Below are 23,470 nucleotides of genomic sequence, written 5' to 3'. Positions count from 1 at the left end.
GAATCTTCTTTGACTCCACCCAGCCACGATGGAATCCACTCCGCTGTCTTTGGCTCTGCTCCTTCTGGTAAGCCGCAAACTTTTATTATATCTCTTTCAAAGATGTCTTGCCCGAAACACAGTTTGAGGACTAGCATTTCATGTTTGTGAGACAAATCATTTATAAGTGCTCCTCAAAAGTTTATTCTTTTAACAATAATACTTCAAAGGCCACTCATGTCCTGTTATTTGCTTAACCAATCTACGGTGCGATTAGAAAAATTATTATGTAGATTATATAAAAAAAACGAAAGTAAAAAACTTTTTTTCTCTTAGATTTTTCTTTAATAGCTTTCGGAAATTGAAAATTCCTTCAATTCAGGGCAGTCGTAATATCTTTTAATAGTCCAACCATTGTAGAAAGCTTTAAACCACTTAAGGTGTGACGCAGTTTCCTCAGGGTAGACAGAATTGAAGTGGTCTGATAGAGATATCCTTTGGGAATTGTAGATATTATCAAATATTGTGAAATTGCAGAGGATATTTAATGCGTTTAGTTTAACCAAGGATTAAATCGCCAACTGGATTCACATTTGGTAAATCCCTCTGTAAGCAACCTTCAGAACTGTTTGTTCATTCATCTGCTAAAACGATGTTATGGGGAATTTTCGTTGTCCGGAGTTGTGAGTCGGATTTTTTAAGATAACTCGATTTTCTATATTAATTTTGAATAAATAAAGGGAAATTGAAGTCAGACATGCCTCGTTTATATACAGTTCATCTAAATATTACATATTCAATGTCTGCTTCTCCTTAGAATTTTATATGAAAATGAGTAAAGATATAAAAGCTAACATAGGCTTACTAGACTCCTAAAAGACAAAGACTACAAGAGAATATGTCACTATTCTTACATCTCATATCTCATGGATTTCTGCCAGGCATTGGCAGTTCCTTTTATTATCATTATCATTATTATTATTATTAATTGCTAAGCTACAACCCTAGTTGGGAAAGCAGAATGCTATAAGCCCAGGGGCTCGAACAAGGAAAATAGCCCAGTGAGGAAAGGAAAGAAGGAAATAGAAAATATATTAGTAGCAGTAACAACCTTGAAGTAAATATTTCCTATATAACTATAAAAACTTCAACAGAACAAGATGATGAGAAATTTGATAGAATAGTGAGCCCGAGTGTACCCTCAAGCAAGAGAACTCTAACCCAAGACAGGGGAATACCATGATACAGAGGTTATGGCACTACCCAAGACTAGAGAACAATGTTTTGATTTTGGAGTGTCCTCCTTGAAGAGCTGCTTACCATAGCTAAAGAGTCTCTTCTACCCTTACCAAGAGGAAAGTAGCCACTGAAGAAGAATTCTTTGATAATCTCAGTGTTGGCAGGTGTATGAGGATAGAGGAGAATTATGAAGAATATACCAGATTATTCGGTGTATGTGTGGGTAAAGGGAAAATTAACCGTCACCAGAGAGAAGGATCCAATGTAGTAATGTTTGGCCAGTCAAAGGACCCCATAACTCTCCAGAGGTAGTGTCTCAACGGGTGACTTTGCAAACAACTTCCTCCAAAAAAAAAAAAGGGTTCTAATTATTCCAGTGAGGCGAAGAGGTATTTAAAAACCCAAGAAAAGAAAGTGTTGTTTCACTAAGTACAATCAAGTTCTCAAGTCCACCCCACCCCCACCCCCCCCCCCACCCCCACCCCACCCCCCCCCACCCCCACCCCCACCAACACCCCCTCCCCTCTGATCCCGACTCTCGTTAATAAAACCTCAGTGACCCTGGTCAGTCAAGCTTTGCAAATTACTGAATTTGATTCTACTCCATCTTGAGCTTAGGAATGAATAAATTTTCAATAAACTTAACTCGATTTAGGTAAAAGGAAAAGGGTATTGTCATTTCAAAGCTTCTAGCAGAGCTAATTAAGATACCATTAAGATCATCATCAATATCTTCAGTGTATTACTTATAAAAATGAAGAACAGTTGAGATATGTCAGAAAATTAAGTCAAAGGGCCAGAGTTAGTCACACGAGATCGCTGGATTTTTCTCCGTTAAGAAACTGTGATTAGGATTTAGATTTGATATTGATACTAAACGACATCCTGTAAGGCCAGTTTCCAAGAGTCATTTTGTGGCAGGAAACTTCCTTTAGCCGAAGTGTTGTGTATTTGCACAATGCCTTTGAGTTTTAAGATTAGTGGAGTATTAGAATCTTGTCTTTCACTCCTTTGACTTCAAAACTACAGGATGGTCTTTTTGTCTGTTCATAACTTCAAGAGAATGTTTGATATCAGGGCCTAAGGTTGATGCATACATACTGTACATACATATGTATAACCTTGCTGGCCCCTCATATATCCTTCATTTCATTGACTGCAACAGATGCAAGATTCACATTAACTTGACTCCAGCAGATGTTTTGTGAATTATGATGATGACTTTATCACGACAGATTTTCTTTTTATATAAAAGAAAATCCCATAAACCTTTTACAAAGATTATGATAAGTTTTAAATACTAGCTAATCCTTGAATAGGTATTTCTTTTGATATTTGTTACAAATAATATAACATATAATTGCATTGTTTATATTCCTTTCTCCATTCCATTTCTTCTTCAGAGTTTGTGGTGTGTGAATGCTGTTCCCGCTTGGAACGGAACGTAAGTCGAGTTTCTTCTTCGGCAAATTTAATGACATAATGACCTTGAGAATTGTAATTAAAATGTCGTGAGACTTTTATCCAGTTGGAAAGTCTTTCACTAAGCTTATTCATCGACTGAGACTCCCTTGGCTATTATTAATAAGATTTCAACATTATTTTTGACAAGGAAGGATATTATATAAGAAACCTTTGCCTATTCTTTGGTTATTCAGTAAATTATCAGTTGTATAAGTATTTTCAAAAGACCTTATGTCATTGACATTAATATTTTCCTTCCAACTCATATCCGTAATATAAATATTCTACACAATCATAAGCAAATGCAATAAGTATCTATATCTGTTTTATAATAACATCACCATTGACTTTTCTCGTACATTTCTTTAATTTATTTCTATCTATTCAATTCCACTTTTCATCTCTCCCCCCCCCCCCCCCCCCCCCCACCAGCACTCCCCACAAGGAGCCCAGGCTGGGCGAGATGCAACGAGTCTTGGATGAGCTGAGGCAGATGTCAGGTGGCGACAGGCAAGGTACTCTCAAGATCATCTTTTGTAAAGTTAAACTTTCATTAAACTTAGGAAAATATTAACACTCAAAATTAGAGCTTTCTAGTTTACCGGCAATTCAAATCTGTATGGTTACAAGTTAATAGCAATCCCATTTGGATATCTTCATTAGATATTTTAAAGAAAGCATAAAATATCTACTTTAACTTGCATCATTTACAGAGAAAAGTGATTAAGCTTGTGCTAATGTAATGTCTCATGATAACGGTTCACTAATTTTTTCCAATCATCCTTCTATTCATATCGAATAATAAAAATAAGTTAGTTTTTCCCTCGAGATGAGTTCTTTGAAAAAATATTTTGATTCCATATTCACGCTCTCACATTTATCATTCTTCTGCCCACAACTCAGCAAGCTCCCTTCCATGTGGCAGTCATGTCCTGGCCCCGGGCCAGACCGTTACCATCCAGTCTCAGAATTACCCAAAATGGTATCCATTGGGCAGCAGATGCCGATGGACCTTCCAGGTGAGTTAAAAGAAACGAGTATTTTCTTAATTTTTGTTTAGTAGGTTATAGATTTGTCAGCATCGCGAATGATCGAACCAGCGAGTATCCATGGATGACTGTATTCGTTCAGCTATCAAGGCAGCTCTTTCCATAAACATAGAAATCATCAACTATAAACTGTTATCTCTTTATCTCTCGTCTCCTTAAATGAAAAGCATGAAACGCAATCCCAAAAGTCTCAATTTACCCAACCACCATTCGTTCATAATTTTCATTAACATAATCTTCGTCTACCTGGCTCCTCTCTCCATCAATATTATCCTTTGCAGGGTTCGTCTGTTGATTCAACCATATCGATTACTTGCAATGATTTTAGGCTGAGAAAATGCCGGCTTTCTTCCGTCACAATCACCGGAGATGGTTTCTACAAAAAGTGAGATACAATTAGTTATAACCGTTACTTTCCCTTTGCCAATCACTAACAAAGTTAAAGATGACGATCAAGTTTGAAATTTTAGTACCAACTTTGATTTTGACCTTCATCTTCTCACTGAAGATGTTTGTTTGACTCTTTATAGTACATTACAGTAGGATTCATAACTTACAGGGAAGTTAACACTTTATCTTATGCAATCTTGAAGGCCAGATGTAACAAACAAAATAATCCGTGTGTGGTGTAGGAGCGATTCCTTAGAAATATTACTCACCAAGTATTTTAATTGAGCTCAACTTCGAAGTTGCATTTCTCCCTATAAGAAAGGATAAAATCCTTTAAGTTGCTTGATGGAAAGTGGATCTTAGAATGCTTGAAATATCTTTGCATATCACTGATGCATTGATTCTCACAAGCAAAATAGAGCCGGAATCCCTTTTATGTATAGTGTATACAAATTTCATTTTCATAACCAAGTACCGTACAGGATTGGTTAACTTTTAATCAAAATATAGCATAACTGTATTTCTTGTAAAGCTACAGAACCTGTATGCACCTGCATGAAGTCGAACAGACTCAACAGGTGTCAGAAATATTAACATATCGTGTCACATTTAGCAGCTAATGTTATGTTAAGTAGACGATAAAATGTCACTTGTAGGTCATCAATGTAAATGCACGTTGTGGAATATCCATAATTATTATCCTCTTTTATTTTTAAAGAAAGAAGGGAATCTTTTATTGTGTATATTATCGTTGAAAAACATTTCATTCATTGAATTAAGTATCTAAATGAAGAAGAAACTATTACATTGGTTACAAATAATTGTTATTTAAATAAGAAAGTTTATTAAAATAGCACGGGAAAAGAAAAATATTCACATGATTTTTCAGTGCAAAAGTAGAATATTTCAGAGAGAGAGAGAGAGAGAGAGAGAGAGAGAGAGAGAGAGAGAGATCCCACACTTCAAAACGAAACCCCCCAGATGCTGAAGCCTTGATGAGGATGGGGGGCTTAGGGATTAGCAGCTGGGCTCTAATGAACAGTGGGAACTACTTCCCATTGGACCTCGGTGCCCAGCTGTCGATCCAACTAAATCAGTCAGCACTTTCTCTTTTACTTTTGATAATTTCTTTTTTCTCCCATCTCTTCCTTTTGGGCTCGATATTGTTGACGACTTTGGCATGTTCGATTTTACTTTGGATGCTGCTTTGGATTTGGCAGAGTGTGGGATGGACTGCATTCCATCTCAACCTGTGCCAATTTAGACGCCATCACCCTCTGGCAGACCCCATTGGGTGCAGACCAAGTCTGTTAAGAGTCGGGCTCCAGTGATCCGGTCTTAAGTCAGCCATATTTGCGGGTAATGGGTGACGCCAGGCATTGGAGTCGACGGTGGGAGGGGCTAACTACCCCCACTGACCAGTGTACGCCCACCTTAAGAGAGGCAGCCCCTCTCTAATAGAGGACTGGTCCCCGCTGAAGCCTCTTCTCGTGTTGGGCCACATGGGATAGGAGGACTGACATCCTCCGATAAGAGGTGGATAACCCGGCTTGCCTTTTCAAAAAAAACCCAACACCTCTGTTGACGACCTGGAAAATACAAACATGGACCTCGGTACAGACAGCTCCAACTCGGGTTCTAACATTGTAACGTTAGAACCTTATTCACGTCATGTGAATAATAAAACGTTAGAGAAGAAGAGAGAGAGAGTGAAAAATGATGACAGTACAGAAAGATATAGAAAAGTAGAAGTATTACCTGGTCACTATGAAGTAGTGAATTATGAAAAATTTTTTATCTTGGAATTTGAAAACGGAAGAAATAAGCGTATAAATGTTTTTAAAGCTAATAGAGAAATAGTTACTTTATGTGGAGGGCAGCCAAAAATTTTACCCCAGGGAAATGGAAGTCTCTTGATAGAGACACTGTCCCCATTACAAGGTGAAAGGTTAAAAACACTTACATCATTGAATGGTCATAGCGTAAAATGCGTTTCACACCCTACTTTCAACCAGAGTAGAGGTGTGATATATGCTCCAGAATTGTTGGATATAGAGGAGAAAGAAATAGAGGATGAACTGAAAAGTCAAGGAATAGTTAAAGTAGTCAGAATGAGAAAGAGAGTTGGAGAACAACGTATCCCTCTTGCTACTCTGATTATAACATTTGATCAATGCCGATTACCAAATGTTATAAAAGCTGGATGGCTATCTTTGAAGGTAAAACCATATATCCCGTCACCATTGCGATGTTATCATTGCCAAATGTATGGCCATTTAAGCCAGAAATGTAAAGAAAAACTAAACAATAAGCCAGCTGTTTGTGCCAACTGTGGAAAAAGTAGTCATGGAGTATGCATAGAAAACCCTAATTGCATACATTGTGGGGAAGCACACCCAGCTACATCTAAAAGCTGTGTAAAGTTTATTTTTGAAAAAGAAATCCAGGCCATTAGGACCATGGAAAGGGTTACTTTTAAAGAGGCTCGTAAAAGAGCTCTTGAAAAGCAAATAAGACCAGGGCAACCTTTTTCAATGGTTCTGAAGAAAAACTTGTCAAACCACACAGACGAAAATTATATCTCTACTTCTAAGATAAAGAAACAAATGAAAGTAGTTAAAGAGGTTGAAAGTCCCATCGAAAATCTATATCCAGAAATTGTGGAAAAATCAAAACGGACAATTAAAGATCTGAAAATTATTCGAAAGCCAACTACTCCGATTTTAAACAATAGTACAAACCTCTCACAGGCAGTTTCCTTGCCTGATCTGATGGAGGTTGCACTCGAAACCAATTTACCTGGTGATCCCGTAGTGGGGAAGGTGCAAAAACCTGACAGATCACAACCTTTTAATCGAAAAAGAGAGAGACCTCCCTCCCTCTCTCCTCCTACCATAAGAAACATTAAAGTCACGACTTCCAATAAATATGATATCTTGTCTGCTGATGTTTCTGAACAACTAGAAGGTAAATTGAACCAATCAGAAATTCAAGTTGAGGTCCACCATCCTCCTCAACAATTAGATCAAAAGGACACAAAGAAAAAGAGAAACACAAAACCCACTATATCAAGATCCTCTCTAGAGTTACCTCCGGGAAACATTGTTAGATCAAATAGTGCCATTGGGAAGACTTCATCTAAGGTGTCTTCCAAAAAATAAAACATAGTTTTTTCCTCCATTCTGCAATGGAATTGCCAGGGTTTAAGGGCGAAATATGAACAACTTAAGCTCCTCATACGTGAGCACTCCCCTATAACAGTATGTCTACAAGAAAGCAAGCTCGATGCTAATACTCCTTGTCCTCGAGAGTATGTTAGCTATAGGACACCATATGATCAACGAGCAGGGAGCCATGGGGGAAGTCTTATATACATTCGTCGAGATGTTCCTCAAATATCTTTGTCTATCTGTACCCCTCTGCAGGCAGTGGCTGTACAGATTGATATAGGGAGAAAATACACAATCTGTTCTCTTTACTTGCCTCCAAATGATAACATCTCATATGATAATATAGTAGAGGTGATTAAACAACTCCCACAACCCTTTCTCTTACTAGGAGACCTTAATAGTAGACATCCTTTATGGGGTGATGTTTTAGCAAATGCAAGGGGTAATATTATATCGTCAATTTTGGAGAATGAAGATGTCGGACTCCTCAATACAGGAGAGCCCACACATTTTCATGTACAGACAGGTACCTTGTCCTGCATTGACCTATCAGTTGCAAGCTCTAACTGTCTTCTCGATTTTAATTGGAGAACATTAGATGATTGGCATACTAGTGATCATGCACCAATCATTATAAACACCAACAATGGTCCACCTTTACAAAGATCACCTCGATGGAATCTTAATAAGGTGGACTGGAATAGATTTCGGGAGTTAAGTGAAATTGAAGGAAATGCAGAACAGTTTGAAAGTGTTGATGATGCCATAGACTTACTTAATGGAACTCTTCACACAGCAGGAGTGAATTCCATTCCCAAAACAACTGGGATATTCAGACGACGACCAGTCCCCTGGTGGTCGTCAGAACTAACTGCCCTGCACAGAGCCACAAGAAAGTCTTTAACTCGATTGCGCATGCACCGTAATGAGGAGAATTTAGTCATATACAAGAAATGTAGAGCACAGTTCCGCCGTGCCATGAAAGAAGCTAGGCGCCAGTCTTGGATGTCCTTTGTTTCCTCCATTAACAGTAGAACACCAACATCATCTGTGTGGAGGAAAGTAAAAAAGATAGCAGGAAAATTCACCCCAAACCCACCACCAGTGTTAAAGATAAATGGCCAGTATATGACTGGAGCAACAGAAGTTAGCAATGCCCTGGCTGACCATTTCTCAAATGTATCGTGCAAGTGTCAAGCAGCTCCTGGTCACCAGTATAGGAGTAATGAAGAAAAGAAAGTTTTAAACTTCGCAACAAGAAAGCAAGAGTCATACAATTCTCCTTTTACTGAAAGAGAATTTGATTCTGCTCTTGCTACTTGTAACGATACAGCCCCTGGACCCGATGGAATTCCATATGCAATGATTAAACATGTACCTTTTAATACAAAGTTATTTATTTTAAGCATTTTTAATAGAATATGGCATGATCATAGTTATCCAAGTGTTTGGGAACTAGCCATTATTTTAGCCTTTTTAAAACCCGGTAAGGACAAGTTTTTAGCAGCAAACTACCGACCTATTGCATTGACATCTTGTTTATGTAAAATCATGGAGAAGATGGTCAATGCAAGACTGATTTGGTACCTTGAAAAGAAGAATATTTTATCACCCATTCAATGTGGATTCAGGAAAATGCACTCAACGACTGATGTGCTGATACAACTTGAGTCCTCCATTTGTGAAGCCTTTGCTTCCAAACAGCACCATGTGACAGTTTTTTTTGATCTTGAAAAGGCATATGATACCACATGGAGATACGGTATACTTAAAAGAATCCATGAGTGCGGATTGAGAGGTGAGCTACCACTATTCATCCAGTCATTTCTTTCACATAGAGTTTTCCAAGTGAGAGTTGGGGAAGCTCTATCACAGAGTAAGTGCCAGGAAGAAGGAGTTCCTCAGGGGAGTGTGCTGAGTGTAACCCTTTTTGCACTAGCAATTAATGGGATATCCTCAGTCATTCCCCGGGATGTTCTTGCAACATTATTTGTGGATGATCTCTCCATATCATTTGCTGGAGCCAGAATGGCAATGGTTGAGAGAAAAATCCAACTCTCTATTGATAAAATTATCCATTGGGCCGATATGAATGGATTTAAGTTCTCAACAAGTAAAACTACAATTGTCCATTTCTGTCGTATACGGGGAGTACATCCAGACCCGGATATATACATCAAAGGTCAACGGATCCCATGTGCAAGTGAAGCAAAATTTTTAGGGTTGATATTTGATTGTAGGCTTACATGGGTTTCTCACTTAAAAACATTAAAAGCTAAATGTGTTGAAGCTATGAATCTTTTAAAAGTCTTGTCCCATACATCATGGGGGGCAGACCGCAATACAATTTTAAAATTATACAAGGCCTTGATATTTTCCAAAATTAGTTATGGATGCGAAATATACTCCTCAGCAACCCCAAGCCGGTTAAAAATACTAGATTCAATACATCATGCTAGCATTAGATTGTCCACAGGAGCCTTTAGAACCTCCCCTATCACAAGTCTCCTTGTTGATGCTGGGGAGTTGCCTCTGGACCTTTACCGAATGTCCTCTATTATTCGGTATTGGTTTAGATTGCAAAGACTCCCCAATTCTTCAGCCTTTCAAACTGCAAGCCTTGTAAGGCACTCAACCTACTTTGAGTTGCACCCAAAATCTCCTCAACCTTTTGGGTTTCAGGTCAACAAATTATTAAACAATCTGGATATAATTAGAAATAAGGTGCTTCCATTCAAGGTATCATCAACGCCTCCATGGAAATTACCTGACATATCTTTTTGTAGATACTTTATTGGAGTTAAGAAGAATTTGACTGACTTAGAATCCAGGTCTCTTTTTATTGAACATGTTGAAGAACATAAAGGATCGACTTTTATATATACTGATGGCTCCAAATCTGATGCTGGCGTTGGATTTGGAGTACATAGTAATGATTTTAATTGTAGAGGTGCACTTCCTCTAACAGCTTCCATATTTACTGCCGAACTGTATGGCATATTAACCGCTATTGAGAAAATAGCTTTGGAAAAGGAGGGTAATTTTACAATTTTTAGTGATGCAAGGAGTGTTCTTCAAGCTTTAGAAGTTTTTAATTCTAGTAACCCTCTAGTTTTAAAGATTTTAGAATGGCTTTTTATTATTGAACAGAAAGGTATAACTGTGCGATTTTGTTGGGTTCCAGCACATGTAGGTGTGTCTGGGAATGAGAAGGCAGATTTACTGGTGAAGAATGCGGCATCCGAGTTACTACCAAGGAGGTATCCCATTCCATGTAACGATTTCCTACCTTACATCAAGAAATTGGTATGTGATAAATGGCAACAGCACTGGGATAGTCAAGATGGCAATAAAATGAGGGAAGTAACAAATATCATATCACCTTGGAGGTATAACATGATTCCCCGAAAATGGGAGACGACTCTTTGTCGTCTCCGTATTGGTCACACACGGTTGACACACGAGTTTCTGCTGAAGGGCCAACACCAACCGTATTGCGAGGACTGCTTAGTACCTTTAACAGTGAGGCATTTGTTGACCGAATGCCCTAATTTTACTAACTTAAGAAATAGATATCTGGTTGAGGCTCGAGGTGAGGATGGCAGGTTTATCCTTGCCAAGATTCTTGGACATGATGTGTCTTACTATGCGAGCGGAATTTTTAGATTTATTTCAGAAGCAGGTCTTCTGAAAACTATTTAACTATTGTAAGGACTTCTTAATTTTTATGGTTTTAATCGAATTTGCTTTTAATTTTCATATACAGTAAATGGTATCGGCGTCAATGACCTTAGATGTCAGGATGCCAAAAAACTTTCAATCAATCAATCAATCAATCAAAACGAAACTTAGTTGTCAAATGTACATCTAGAGGTCCATTTTTACAGATATTGCAGAACTCAATCACCTTTTACTGAAACGAGTGGAAACAATTTCATGGAGGTCAAGTTTAGATCGAGAAGGAGAAGGTACTATGGTTTCTCCTGCACAGTTACAGCCTCAGGCTCAGGTAAACAACACGTCTTATAGAGGTTCTCATTTTCACCGACAGGTGGCCCTCAAGGTCGTGTAGTTCATGTATCATTTTTCATTCAGCTGGCTGATTTTTTCATATTTTATACATTAAACAATGGGCGTCATCATTATTGCCTTTTCAACATTAAATATCCAAAGCTTCCTTCCTTCCTATATTCGTCAATATTATTTCTCTTCCTATTTCCTGGAATCAGTCTAATTTTATCGCTCCTAGTTTTAGGAATCTGATTCCCGTCCTGGGAAACCTCGACTTACGCATTTCCTATACTTTTAAGTGTTACAGTAACATGTATTTCCTTCAGATGTGACAGGAGTTTCTACTTCGTCTTCAACAGCACCTACAACAACAACAACAACAACAACAATATCAGCAACACCACCAATTGAACAATGCCGTATGTACAAAGTTACTGTCAAGTTTCCGTTGTATGTGTATGCATTGAATAACGCTGACGAGCTCTTTACCTGACAAATGCGCATCAAGTTTTCTCCATCGAAAATAATAGAAAATAAAAATTATATGAAAAATAAAAAATAGCTGTTTACCATGACTAGATCAAACCACTCCTGTGATTATACATAATCATAATGATAGATTATTCTCTCTCTCTCTCTCTCTCTCTCTCTCTCTCTCTCTCTCTCTCTCTCTCTCTCTCTCTCTCTCTCTCTCTCTCCGACAATGCCTTTTAATCACTTTGTATTTCAACAAACCCCTTCCTGTCTGAAGTGTAGGCCTAACCATGGCATGAACAAAGATTTATCAAGTAACCCATTCCTTCTCGTTTCCTTTTCTTCATTGGCTCATATTTAAAGGATGAGTGTCAACTACCTTAAATTCTCAGCCCACTTTGCATGACTGTCCCTCCTCATTCAACTGAGAGACTTCATTCGTCCAGATAAAAGCTTCAATGAAAAGTGCCTCCATCTTTTCCCAGTCCACCAAAAGTGTGCGCACAATACGATCGTCTCAGCAGAATTGAATAGTCATAATTGTCTCTCTTTCAAACAAACGATGAAAAAACTTGGCCGAGATCTTTGGGACAGATGAGTAGCAGCCTTGGTCTATCCAATGCCCTATTGGGCAGCGCCCTCTCCATAGTGGGAAGATATTAAACACTGCTGAAGATGGCAGCAGTGAAGCCATTATAAATTCTACCCCAACAGATTTGGTATCGTCATCTACCTTCATCCTAATTGTCGTGATTTTTTTTTTTTCCGACTTATTGAAATTAATGATTCTAGGCCCGATGGAATGGGCCGATGACAAGACCTTGAAGAGGTTTGCTATCCAAAACTATTCAGGATTCAATAAAATATGGTCACACTTTTAAATTTATTACAAAAACAATCATTTGATAAAGAAAAAAACACACACAATAACAATTCAGGCAGATGGAAAGTTAGATTTGTCACCCTCAGGGGGTTTGCAACATGTGCTCATGAAACACAGAGTCCACGTTGGACTAAATAAGACTAAGTTTCGAAAATATAATAACAAATCTATGGTAAATCACATACCAAGGCCTACAGGCATTATTTGAGGCATAAAACTAATCCCCAATCTCAGGGATGACAATTTTACAGAGCAATACAAATGTACATATACACACTCACAAAGGAACTGACCTGGTATCGCAGTAGATAGGAGCCAGAGACGGAGAGACTAACACATAGTGGCACTTACTTGGTTGGATCTTTAGGCAGGAATGAACGAGCGTCGTGCTGGACAGCTCCGAGGAAAACTACGGTCTCCCGCGCTAACTAAAGTGTCCTTGTGAGATGCGCGGGAACTCTTACGTTATTTATTCAATAAGGGGTTTGATAAAGTTTCTTTATCGACCACAAGACAGAGAAACAGTCAAAGTCTTACGTCAGATCAAAGGGTAAACTTAATACTTCGGCTGAAGACCATAATTTGCCCTAATCCAACAAACTAGAGTCCTTGGCTCTAAACATATACATCGATATTTTTGCCGTGGTAAAACAATACAATATCATTTTTGTGGTTTGTAAATAATAAAAACTTCGTTTCTCTGATACCCGCTCCTTCCCCACCAGGTGGTTGAAATTTACGCCACAATACCGTCACATATTGGACAGCACTCATTTGTAGAAACGCCCGCGAGATCTTCCAGTCTTACCCTAATTTAACACAACGTTCGTGGAGTTGAATGGCGGGGATTTCGAATGATCAGTTCGAAACTCCCGACACTAATACTTCCAAAACTACATATTCCCTACCGAGGGATGCTCCTCAGCTTCTAAGTATCCCTCAACCAAGGCAAGCAGTGTTGACGAACTGCAAGCAAGCAAAGGAGGTTTGCATATGAAACTGGACAAACAATCCAGTGCCGTAGAAAATTCAAATGAAAGATTCTACTTCAAGTAATGCATTTTAAGTTTAAAGTCGATTATTCTCTTATCTGAGTTAAATTTTCTCTTCGAATGTTTAGTGGAGGGACAATAACAGTTCTTTTTTTAAGACAAGCCAAACTACTTTTCAGCTATTCTGTCATATTCCTGTGCATCTTGGAAGGGTTCAGTCTCTTAAGGATTACTAAAGTCTAATTCCTGTCTAGATTCTAAATCAAAGTTGTTTCTTCTTATCTTCATAAGAGCTGTTGAGTTTGTCCAGATATTTTCTTTCTACGTGAACGAATGAAAGTCTATATGTACTGCTCTTCTTACTCTTATCATCTTGATGTCGCGGGAATCTTACAAATAAAAGCTACTATTTAAGAGCTCAAATATTTCCATAGGCAAAACGATATGGATCAATTATCTTGCATCATAAAGGATTGTACAGCGATCGTTATTTTATAAAAAATGCAGGAATCTTTACTAAATTCAGTATTTCTATGTAACTCATGCGAGAGTGAGCGACTGCTGCTAATAAAGAATTCAAAATATTTCATATATTGATAATAATTGTTCAGATAACAGAAGATTGAAGAAACAAAACTGCACACTATCAATATAAGCTCTTACATATGAATGTCTTAGAATAGATTTATATCTGTCTATGGTTTCAACATTACTTTTTTTCACAACTATAAGTCGCTGCATAGATTGCAGACGAAATAAGCCCCACCCACTGATGATGTCATGGCCAATCACGTTGTCTCCCACGTTAGCAGCTATAATAACTAATAACCACTTTAAGGGTATAGTATGCATTGTGACCATTACTAAGGCAGGAGACAACAGGATTGTATATAACGTCATCAGGGGTGGGGCTTATTTCACCCGATGTAAACAGTATAACAATGATATCAAGGCTAGCATAGAAAACCAAATGAAAAAAATACATATTTATCAAAGACAATCTAACGGAATCAGTAGATTGAATGAAATAGGAAAATTATATAATTTGTACTAATTTTAGAAACCACCTACTCTACCACAAGTTCAGTCTATAACATAAACAAGCAAACAGTGAATACTTGAGACACTGAAGCATCTAATTCTCTCATGCAGTGTGTGGCCGACGAAACCCAGTGACCAGGATTGTTGGAGGCCAACCGACAACAGTGCACGAATACCCTTGGCAAGTTGTGTTGACGTCAGCTACATCTAGCATACCATATTGTGGTGGTTCTATCATCTCCAACGAGTGGATCCTGACAGCATCTCATTGTGTCGATGGGTAAGAGGCCTACTTTTGGGTTAAGCCTAATTCTCTCTTATTTCATCCAAGAAGATTGATTATTTCTGAACGTGTTTCAGATCATATCCGGTGACTTGACTTGAAAATTAGACACAGTATTAACACCTCATCAATTGTTTTGGATTTCAACCAATCTCAAAATGTTCTTGTAAAGTTTGCAAAAAAACGTTTTAAAATTTTATGAATAAAAATATTTAAAACTTCCTGCAATGTCCTATTCATGACTCTGTGAAGCAGCGTAAGAATTGTCATGGGAATGTACTGACTAAATTTAATCTTGCAAGTTTGCTGCCTTATTTTGTTGCTGAAGAGAGGATTGTATTGACTAATAACTGTTTTTGCAAATATTAAACATTGTATAAATAAATTTTCAAAGATTTTATAAGAAATCAAGTAAAGTAAAAGGTAGTACCAATTCCTCATTAAAAACATTTATTCTTATAATGGCGATATTGACCTTTTCAAGCAGAAATGAGTGTTGTTACTAATAACGATCCCATTCCCTTTCCAGTGTAAGTGCATCAAGCGTCTATGTAGTCGTTGGAGAACACGACTGGTCCACATTAACTGAAACGTCAGTTAGACGAAAGATCCAAGCCTCAAGAGTAAGTCGGTAAACCTCTAGATAGTTTTGGCAAAATATTTTATTAGAAATTCTCTTTAACAGAAATCAGGAAATTAGTTAAGGCTCTTCTATTTGCTATGAGCTTTTTTTATACAGAAAATCTTCCTAGATGTATTGCTATAAATATTTGCATGTTATCCTTGAAAGAGGAGGAAATTTGAATTAAATTTTGCAAATCAAAACAGTATAATTTTCCTTATTTCAAAATACAGGCTTTATAATGACACATATCTTTCAAAAGTTAAGAATATGCAATATGGAAAATAAGTTTAATCAATCAATCTCTATACAGATCATCATGCACCCAGGTTACAACATTAACACTCTTGACAACGATATGGCGTTGATCAAACTGTCCTCTCCGCTCACCTTCCCTTTTGACAACAAGATTGCCCCTGTGTGTCTTCCAGATGCAGGCAATGCCTATAGTGATGTGACTGCTACAGTTACTGGCTGGGGAACATTACAGTCAGGTTTGTACACTAGTAATAAGTTTCAACTTATTTGAAATCTTTGTTCAACTCAAGCAGTAAATATCATTCAATTATCTTAGCAGAGAAATATTTTGGTGTAGATTACATTCTGGACATGCACCTTCAGTACATTCTATTCATGGAGTTTTCTTATTTCTAATATATTTCTTCAAGAAATTGATTCCAGGAATTACACAATTTAAGCCATTAGGTATAAACGGAACACACTTTTTCGTTTCCAAATTTAGTAATACTTAGAACAAAAATTGTGAAGAATCCTTGCATTTTTCCGTGCGTCAGACTCTTATTCTATCTTGCATTTAAAATCATGCAGGACTAAGATTAGGTTGTTATTAATACTTCCAAAGTTTTGCTAATATCTTTATAAAGAGACTCAGGCAGGAAAAACAGAATCATAAGGAAGAGATACAGGAGGAGTAAGGCTTAATCTAATAAAAAATAATAACCGTCTCTTAAAAGATGGAACGTTATATGACTCAGGACAAACAAAAGTAGGAAGAGAATGCCAGTGTTTGGCACTGCTGGGACCAACCAGTCATAGAACCTTCAATAAGGATTTCTTATTGCTAGAGAATAAAGTTGTAGAGATATGTAAAAAGTGTTACCAGTCTATATGATGGGACAGTGCAGCAGAATGAAAGAGAAAATAATACTCATAGAAAATGGGTAGCAGAATGTTTTTCAGCACAACCAAGAGAAGAGGTAAGGAATAATCACGGGCCAAAGAAATACAGTTGATTCATTCTTACTAAGTAAAGCGATGGAAGATTAATCACCCAGAAATAAGAGAGTAATAAACCTAGCGGAAATTAATGAGACAGAGAATCTCTTTGAAACTTTGAGGAAGGACAACTTTGAAGAACTATACAACTAAGTCGCCCAAGGGACTTTCTACTTATATAAGATCTTGAGAATCAAGGCAATGTCTGTTGATATCTCATGAAGGAGACCTGTAGGTTTCAATCCTTCCACAGACAAAGGAAGATCGTAGTCCGGTGGTCATCTGTCGTGACTTGAACTCAGGACACGCAAAGTGTGAGGGAGTAGTCAACTATATCACTGAGCTACCGTTACCCTGAAATGGCAGGTTGACTTGGCCAACCTATTTATTGATTGATTGACAATTTATTTATCCAGTATATACAAAATAATAAATATGTTGGGACAAATTGCCTCTGACTATTCTTTTTATCTCTATTTTTTTTCTTACAAGTGCAGTATTGTGTATATAACCATTTTACTTGACAGGTGGTAGTCAACCTAATGTACTTTATGAAGTGGATGTTCCAACAATGTCCAACTCAAGGTGTCAACAGTTTTTAGGAAATGAAATCACAAGTAACATGATCTGTGCTGGATTGGATGCCGGAGGAAAAGATTCTTGTCAGGTTTGTTGAGTCACGACAATAAAATTACATTATAAAATTAAGCTTGATTAGTATCTACATATTTTGAATACCATGTTTAAAGACATGCTGAAGAACTTGTGTGACTTCAATGTTCCCAGTTAAAAATACTTTTAATTCTTTACACAAAAGGTCATAAGGACAGTCAAATTTATTCATAAATTACAAACAGCTGCAGACTACTTTAGGAGTGTAGAGAAGGTATTGGCAATAACAGACATAGCGATAGATTGAGGAATGAGGAGAAAATTAAGTGTTTTATTAGAACTTAACAACAGCCTTCGTACTATCTGTGGTCCTTCTTGTAAACTAGAAAATATCACAAACTCAAACAGCTTGTTTCAGTAGAGTCAAAACTGACTTTTCCATTTTCAGGGTGATTCCGGTGGTCCAATGGTGACTGCAGGTAGCACAGCTCAAACATTCATGGTGGTGATTGGAGTGGTCTCTTGGGGCTATGGCTGTGGTGATGCAAACAGTCCTGGAGTGTACGCAAGAGTAGGCAGTAAGTGAAATACCAAGAAATTTTGGTTGAATGATTTCCATAAGAAAAATCTTGATACATGACTGACCGAAAGTTTGAGGAATGGAAATTTTTTCAAAACAAGAAGTTTTCAATATCTAGCATAAAGGTTGACACAAAAACAGAATGGTATTCTTGTTTCCAACTAATCAAATAGAAAATTAAGAGCCAAGGGAGATAAATACTAAATTAACAGACAATGAAAAAGAAGGAAAATTTCGTCAACAAATGAAAATGTAATTAAAAGAGCAGCATAATTTTAAAGATCAAATAATCATGTGACTTAGGATAATGTAAACCTTTCAAAATATAAAACCAGTGAGCAAGTTCCTATATCAACTGTCAGTCAAGTACAAGTATAGGAGCATACTTTGTCAAATGAACTTACAATAAGGTTTCAAGATCAAACAAAAGGATGATTAGGTTTAATGACTTAAATATTAGAATCATTATTGTGAATATTGATAAGCATTAACAAGTAGACCCACAAGTCAAAGAAGCTATTAGGAACTTAACATGTCTACAGATTCATGTTACCAAAGGGAGTTTCAAGCCTAGTGATTTTGCCAAAGAGGTAAAACAAGATGTCAAAGATTACGATAATAGAATAAAAAATCAAGGATTAAAAAAGATATTTGAGCCAATTACATTTTGAACGAGATTAAAAGAGGAGCAACGAACGTAATCAGTATTAAGCTTTGATTTTAAAGTTTTCTTTGAGATTTTATGATGAAATTGATTTTGCAACTGTGATATCTTTTTCAGACTATCTCTCTTGGATATCTACAAACATCGCAGGTTCTCAAACTTGCCCAAGGCCATAGAGGACACCGAATGGACCACATCAGACAATGAGATTACGTCAGCACAATCAGGCATTAATTTAATTGTTCTGATCAAGGATTTACTATTTTTTCTCTTATAATCTGTTGTTAATTCATTCTTCTTTTTGAACAATTCTGGTAAATTAACTTCATTGGCATTTAATGATTTTATTACTTACCCTTCTTACAAAAAAGTACTGATTTCTAATCTGGTGACCCTTGGGATCTCAGCCTCAAAAGTCTTACTGAGACTGAGGGACTTTGTTCAGCTTTCAGCAAAAGATTTTTATATTTTGAGGAAGAGTTTTCTTTAAGAAGAGATTAAAACTAATGTCCTGGGTCCATCTTAAAGGGAAAACAAATAATCTATCTAATGTTATAAAACTCAGGTCAGGGGACAAGCAATAGGAAGTGTTTATTATGTGCCCCTATTCTCACAAGCCTCGGAAATTACTTGTTAGCAATATCTTTCCTAATAAGACCCAGAGGCTTTGTAAGGTCCTAACTGCGTCTTCCATATAAAAAGCAACAAGATCATGTGATGATAAAAATGAAATCTGAAAGATGTTACAAGAAGGTTAATAAAATTTCAACTTTAATTTTAAGATTTTTGTGTATGGAATTTTAAGATTTTTGTGTATGGAACATACTGGTCTTTTGGTCTTACGGCCACGCTTGTGGATTCAACTAAACTATGCAATCTGCCAGGTGCTTCCTACTCATTGTTGTTTTTAGCCATTGCAGTGTAATTCATATTCATTTTTATAGCATAACTTCTGCTTATGCATACACAAGTAGGGTAGAGGTCATTCCATCTCAGTAAGTGATACTCAGTTTATTTCTTCATCTATTGCATTCAGTACTGTACTAACACCATTGGAGGAATAAACTCAATTCTCGTAACATCTCTGTTTAATTGTTCCAGACTTTGAACACCGGAGACTTTGTGCCAGTGACTGGCGTCTTACCTTATAGCCAGTCCAGTCTTGTCGTTGACTGCCAAAGCACAGTCATCGCTCAGGAAGAGTTCACAAGAGGCTGAGAAATCATCTTGAGGACTCAAATTTTATGTGATAGCAGTTTATTGTTACGAATAATGATCGATCCAAGTGTCTGGATTTTCTGGCAACCCAAGAATTGTCATTGTCACCTTTTCCTTTTGCTTGTTGGTGAACACTTAATGAAATGTCTTCTCATATAATTCACTTCCTATTTTCCATTCTCCAAGTTTTGCAAATTCTTCAATCAAAAGTATTTTAGTGACTTACTATTCGAATTGTAAACAATCCTTTTGTATATATATTACATATTCTGCTACTTAATAATATTTATTAGCCTGGTCCATACTATCAGGGAAAGTACTGGGATCTAGAATTTTAGAGTTTTTCCCCTTTTAAATCTCCCTTCTGCAATGTACCCTGATATGTAGAAGCTTTACAAGAGACCCCTACAGTAGAGTGGAAATTTTTCTCCACATCATCACACATATGAATCTAATGACACTTGGAAGGCCTTCTGAAGGTCGCTCCCCACCTCTTAATTAGATTAAGATTATCTTCAGCGTTTAAAGTGCAGTACTCTTCGGTTGATTTGGATGAGATATTTACTCCTTCATCGGGGGTCTAGTTTTCCTTCTTGAATGGGTCAAACGTTGCTATGTAAACATACCTAGGAATATGCATTTCTACAATTCATGAGGTTGAGGATTTTCACAATTCTGAGTATCCTTCAACCTCCTCTACACATTTCACAGAGTGGACACTACTCTTGTGTATTGGAAAAAAAAAAAAACAGTTTCTCTTTCTTCTAATGTCAACCATTCAATCTAAACTCTGGAATTCATTTTGTTTGACCAGCCCAAAATCACACAACCCATGACATTAATAACAAGGGATCATTGTACATCAGGCCCTGACATATTCAACGGTTTCTAGAGAAGGAAGATTCCTCCTACGTAAATAGTTATTATTATCATTATTATTATTATTATTATTATTATTATTATTATCATTATTATTATTATTATTATTATTATTATTATTATTATTATTATTATTATTATTATTATTATTAGCTAAGCTACAACCCTAGTTGGAAAAGCAAGATGATATAAACCCAAGGGGTTGACAAATGTTATCCAAGGTTTGACATAAATACTAGGCAGTTTCCAATAGGTTAATTCCCAACGCAAGAGCCCGTGTCTTACACAAGGTAAGGCAATCTTAACACACACACATACACACACACACACACACACACACACACACACACACACACACACACCCAATAAGGTCACACATGGCTTAGTCATTTTCGTTGCAAGAAAAGTTCCAAATAAATCAAAGATTTACACGAGTAAATTTATTATGTCTTTTCTCAGATACAATATATTCGGACAGGTTATAAGAGACAAATTACATTTATAAAGCTTTAATACAATCTTTCAGATATAATTTATCAAAGCATATTACATACATCATAAAATCAAATGTATATTGGTCCCCCTATGTAAGCGTTATAGTTAATTACTGCATTCGCGCAATAATGCTAATATCAGAAAGGCAACAAGTATGTAGTAGTAGAAGGATTAGGTTCTTGTAGCTTTGATTTAACGTTGTAGTTTTATACCCAAGGTATTTTTATTGGGCTATTAGCTATAACGAGTACTTCTGTTAGCTTTAGTTGTATGGTTGCCCCATAACCCATAGGCTATGAATATTTATGTTATTGAGACATAAAAGTTTATCTGAATGTTTAAGCTCTACTGGGTTAATATGTGATATTCTAATTTCTAACAAAACTGGAATTTGCTGTAAGAAATGGACGAGTGCTGGCTATTTTCTGTGTATGACAATGACAAGCTAGGGTATAATAGTAAGCTATTATACCCCAGCCTAAAATTGAACACTATTCAAGCCCATTGTGTGTTTATTTTAAGAGACTGGTGGTGGATAACGTGGGTTACTGGTTTCCAGTTATTGGAGCCAAGATATACCTTAATTGTAGGTTCTAGTTTTCGAGTATGCGTCCCCAAGACCATATAATAAGCTGCTCCCACTAGACATCCGAAGGAGATGTTTAAGGATAAGGACTTCAAGAGGGAGTTGAAGACTTTCTTGTTTCCTAAGTGCTTCGGCAATGTGGATTTGACAGTTAACGCAGAAGACACTGTGTGATAACCTACTCTAAATACCAAAGAATGTATACGGCAAATAAATATTGTCGGCCCTGTAGCTTATAGGGTTTCAATGTGTAGCAGGACCAGGAAAACATCCATTGAAATAAAGTAAGTAAAGTATTGAGCAAGCGTTGTTTGTAAATGCTTGTGGTAATTAAGAAAATACCGGAAAACTCCCCTATAATAACTTAGTACCTGGTCATCGCTTCTTATTGCCACTGCAGCCAACTAATTTGCTAACTAATAACACGCTACAGGACTAAATACGTATTTCGGAGAGTTCAAATGTTATTGATCTACTATCATTCCTCTTGTAATTTTCCATATATGTGCATTAAATGGCATTAACCCCTATATATACATATATATTCATATATGTATATGTTGTGATTAATGACATGGAAGATTTACTCCACAGGGGCATAATCAAAAGTTAAGAATAAATTTGGCAATAACAGTAGAATATTAACACTTGCAACCCCTTGTTTGAGAAAGTAGATGATGCGAGCAACTACTTGGTGGTCTCCATATCTATAAGGACTACACGGATATAATATGACGTTTTTTGTTTGATTATTATTATTGGTAAATTTACAGTTTCATCCATTATGGGGAAACTGGAATAAAAATATATTTGTTGCATCAGAAATAGTGTAGTTCCAACGAATTTAACGTTTATTTTGACCGCAAACCATCCGATTTGGAGATTTACTAAGTTGTTCTAGAATGCAGAAAGACCCTACTTCATCCCAACAATTATGGGGGACACCAGGTGGGAACCGGGGTTTTGGGTGGGGGGGGGGCGTCAAATGATATTTGCAATAAATGAATACTTATCCTTCCACCACCCCTCCCCTATACCCCTATCTAGCCCTACCGGGGGGGGGGGGCTCCGCCCCCCCTGCGACCCCCCCTTAAGGCCACAGTGATTTTCAGGGCACTACTGAACCTAATAAACCCACCTAACCTAGCCTAGGGGCTCTGTACCCCTACCTAGGGGCCCTGTACCCCTACCTAGGCCTACCAGGGGGAGGGGGCTCCGCCCCCCCCCCCTGCGACCCCCCCCTTAAGGCCACAGTGAATTTTGGGACACTACCGAACCTAATACAACCAGCTAACCTAGGGCCCTGTACCCCTACCTAGGCCTACCCCTGCGAGGCCACCCCCCCTTACAGCCACTACCTAACACATCCATCAAACCAAATCCAGTGATGGTACTGCTGCATACATCGTTATACTATCACCATTATAATATACTCTATAAATTAATGAAGCTTACCTTAAACTGTTGGTTCATCAAGATGTGTTGCTGCTTTGAGGAAAACGTGAAGCCGTTGGGAAGGTTCCTTGACATGCAGGCCAATTTTGATTTTGTAAAATTAAATTGTCTCTCTGGCACAAATCCACTAGGTTTTCAATAATCCCCG

At 37.2% G+C, this 23,470-nt stretch overlaps 1 protein-coding gene and 1 long non-coding RNA gene across 8 annotated transcripts in view; both read left to right on the top strand.

The window, feature by feature from the left end:
* Positions 1-18,963, top strand: part of LOC137642507 (trypsin-like) — a 321,664-nt gene extending 302,701 nt beyond the window's left edge. For 2 of the 7 annotated variants that reach the window (XM_068375130.1, XM_068375129.1), the window contains exons 12-14: positions 17,361-17,500; positions 17,894-18,023; positions 18,807-18,956. In XM_068375130.1, coding sequence (XP_068231231.1) covers positions 17,361-17,500; positions 17,894-18,023; positions 18,807-18,865 — 329 coding nt within the window. In that variant the 3' untranslated portion in view covers positions 18,866-18,956. Of the gene's footprint in view, positions 1-3,589; positions 3,702-4,012; positions 4,117-11,178; positions 11,301-11,628; positions 11,722-14,803; positions 14,973-15,504; positions 15,599-15,910; positions 16,092-17,360; positions 17,501-17,893; positions 18,024-18,806 lie in introns of those variants that run through there. The other 5 variants (XM_068375140.1, XM_068375133.1, XR_011044793.1 and 2 more) reach the window with 5 other exon arrangements.
* Positions 15-3,197, top strand: LOC137642512 (uncharacterized). The gene is made up of 3 exons (XR_011044797.1): positions 15-67; positions 2,622-2,662; positions 3,115-3,197. It is a non-coding gene; the product is annotated as an uncharacterized lncRNA (long non-coding RNA).
* Positions 18,964-23,470: the final 4,507 nt, after the last annotated feature.

The sequence above is a fragment of the Palaemon carinicauda genome, chromosome 6 (genome assembly GCF_036898095.1).
Source record: "Palaemon carinicauda isolate YSFRI2023 chromosome 6, ASM3689809v2, whole genome shotgun sequence".
NCBI lineage: Eukaryota > Metazoa > Arthropoda > Malacostraca > Decapoda > Palaemonidae > Palaemon > Palaemon carinicauda.
This window is presented reverse-complemented; position numbering and strand designations above follow the sequence as displayed.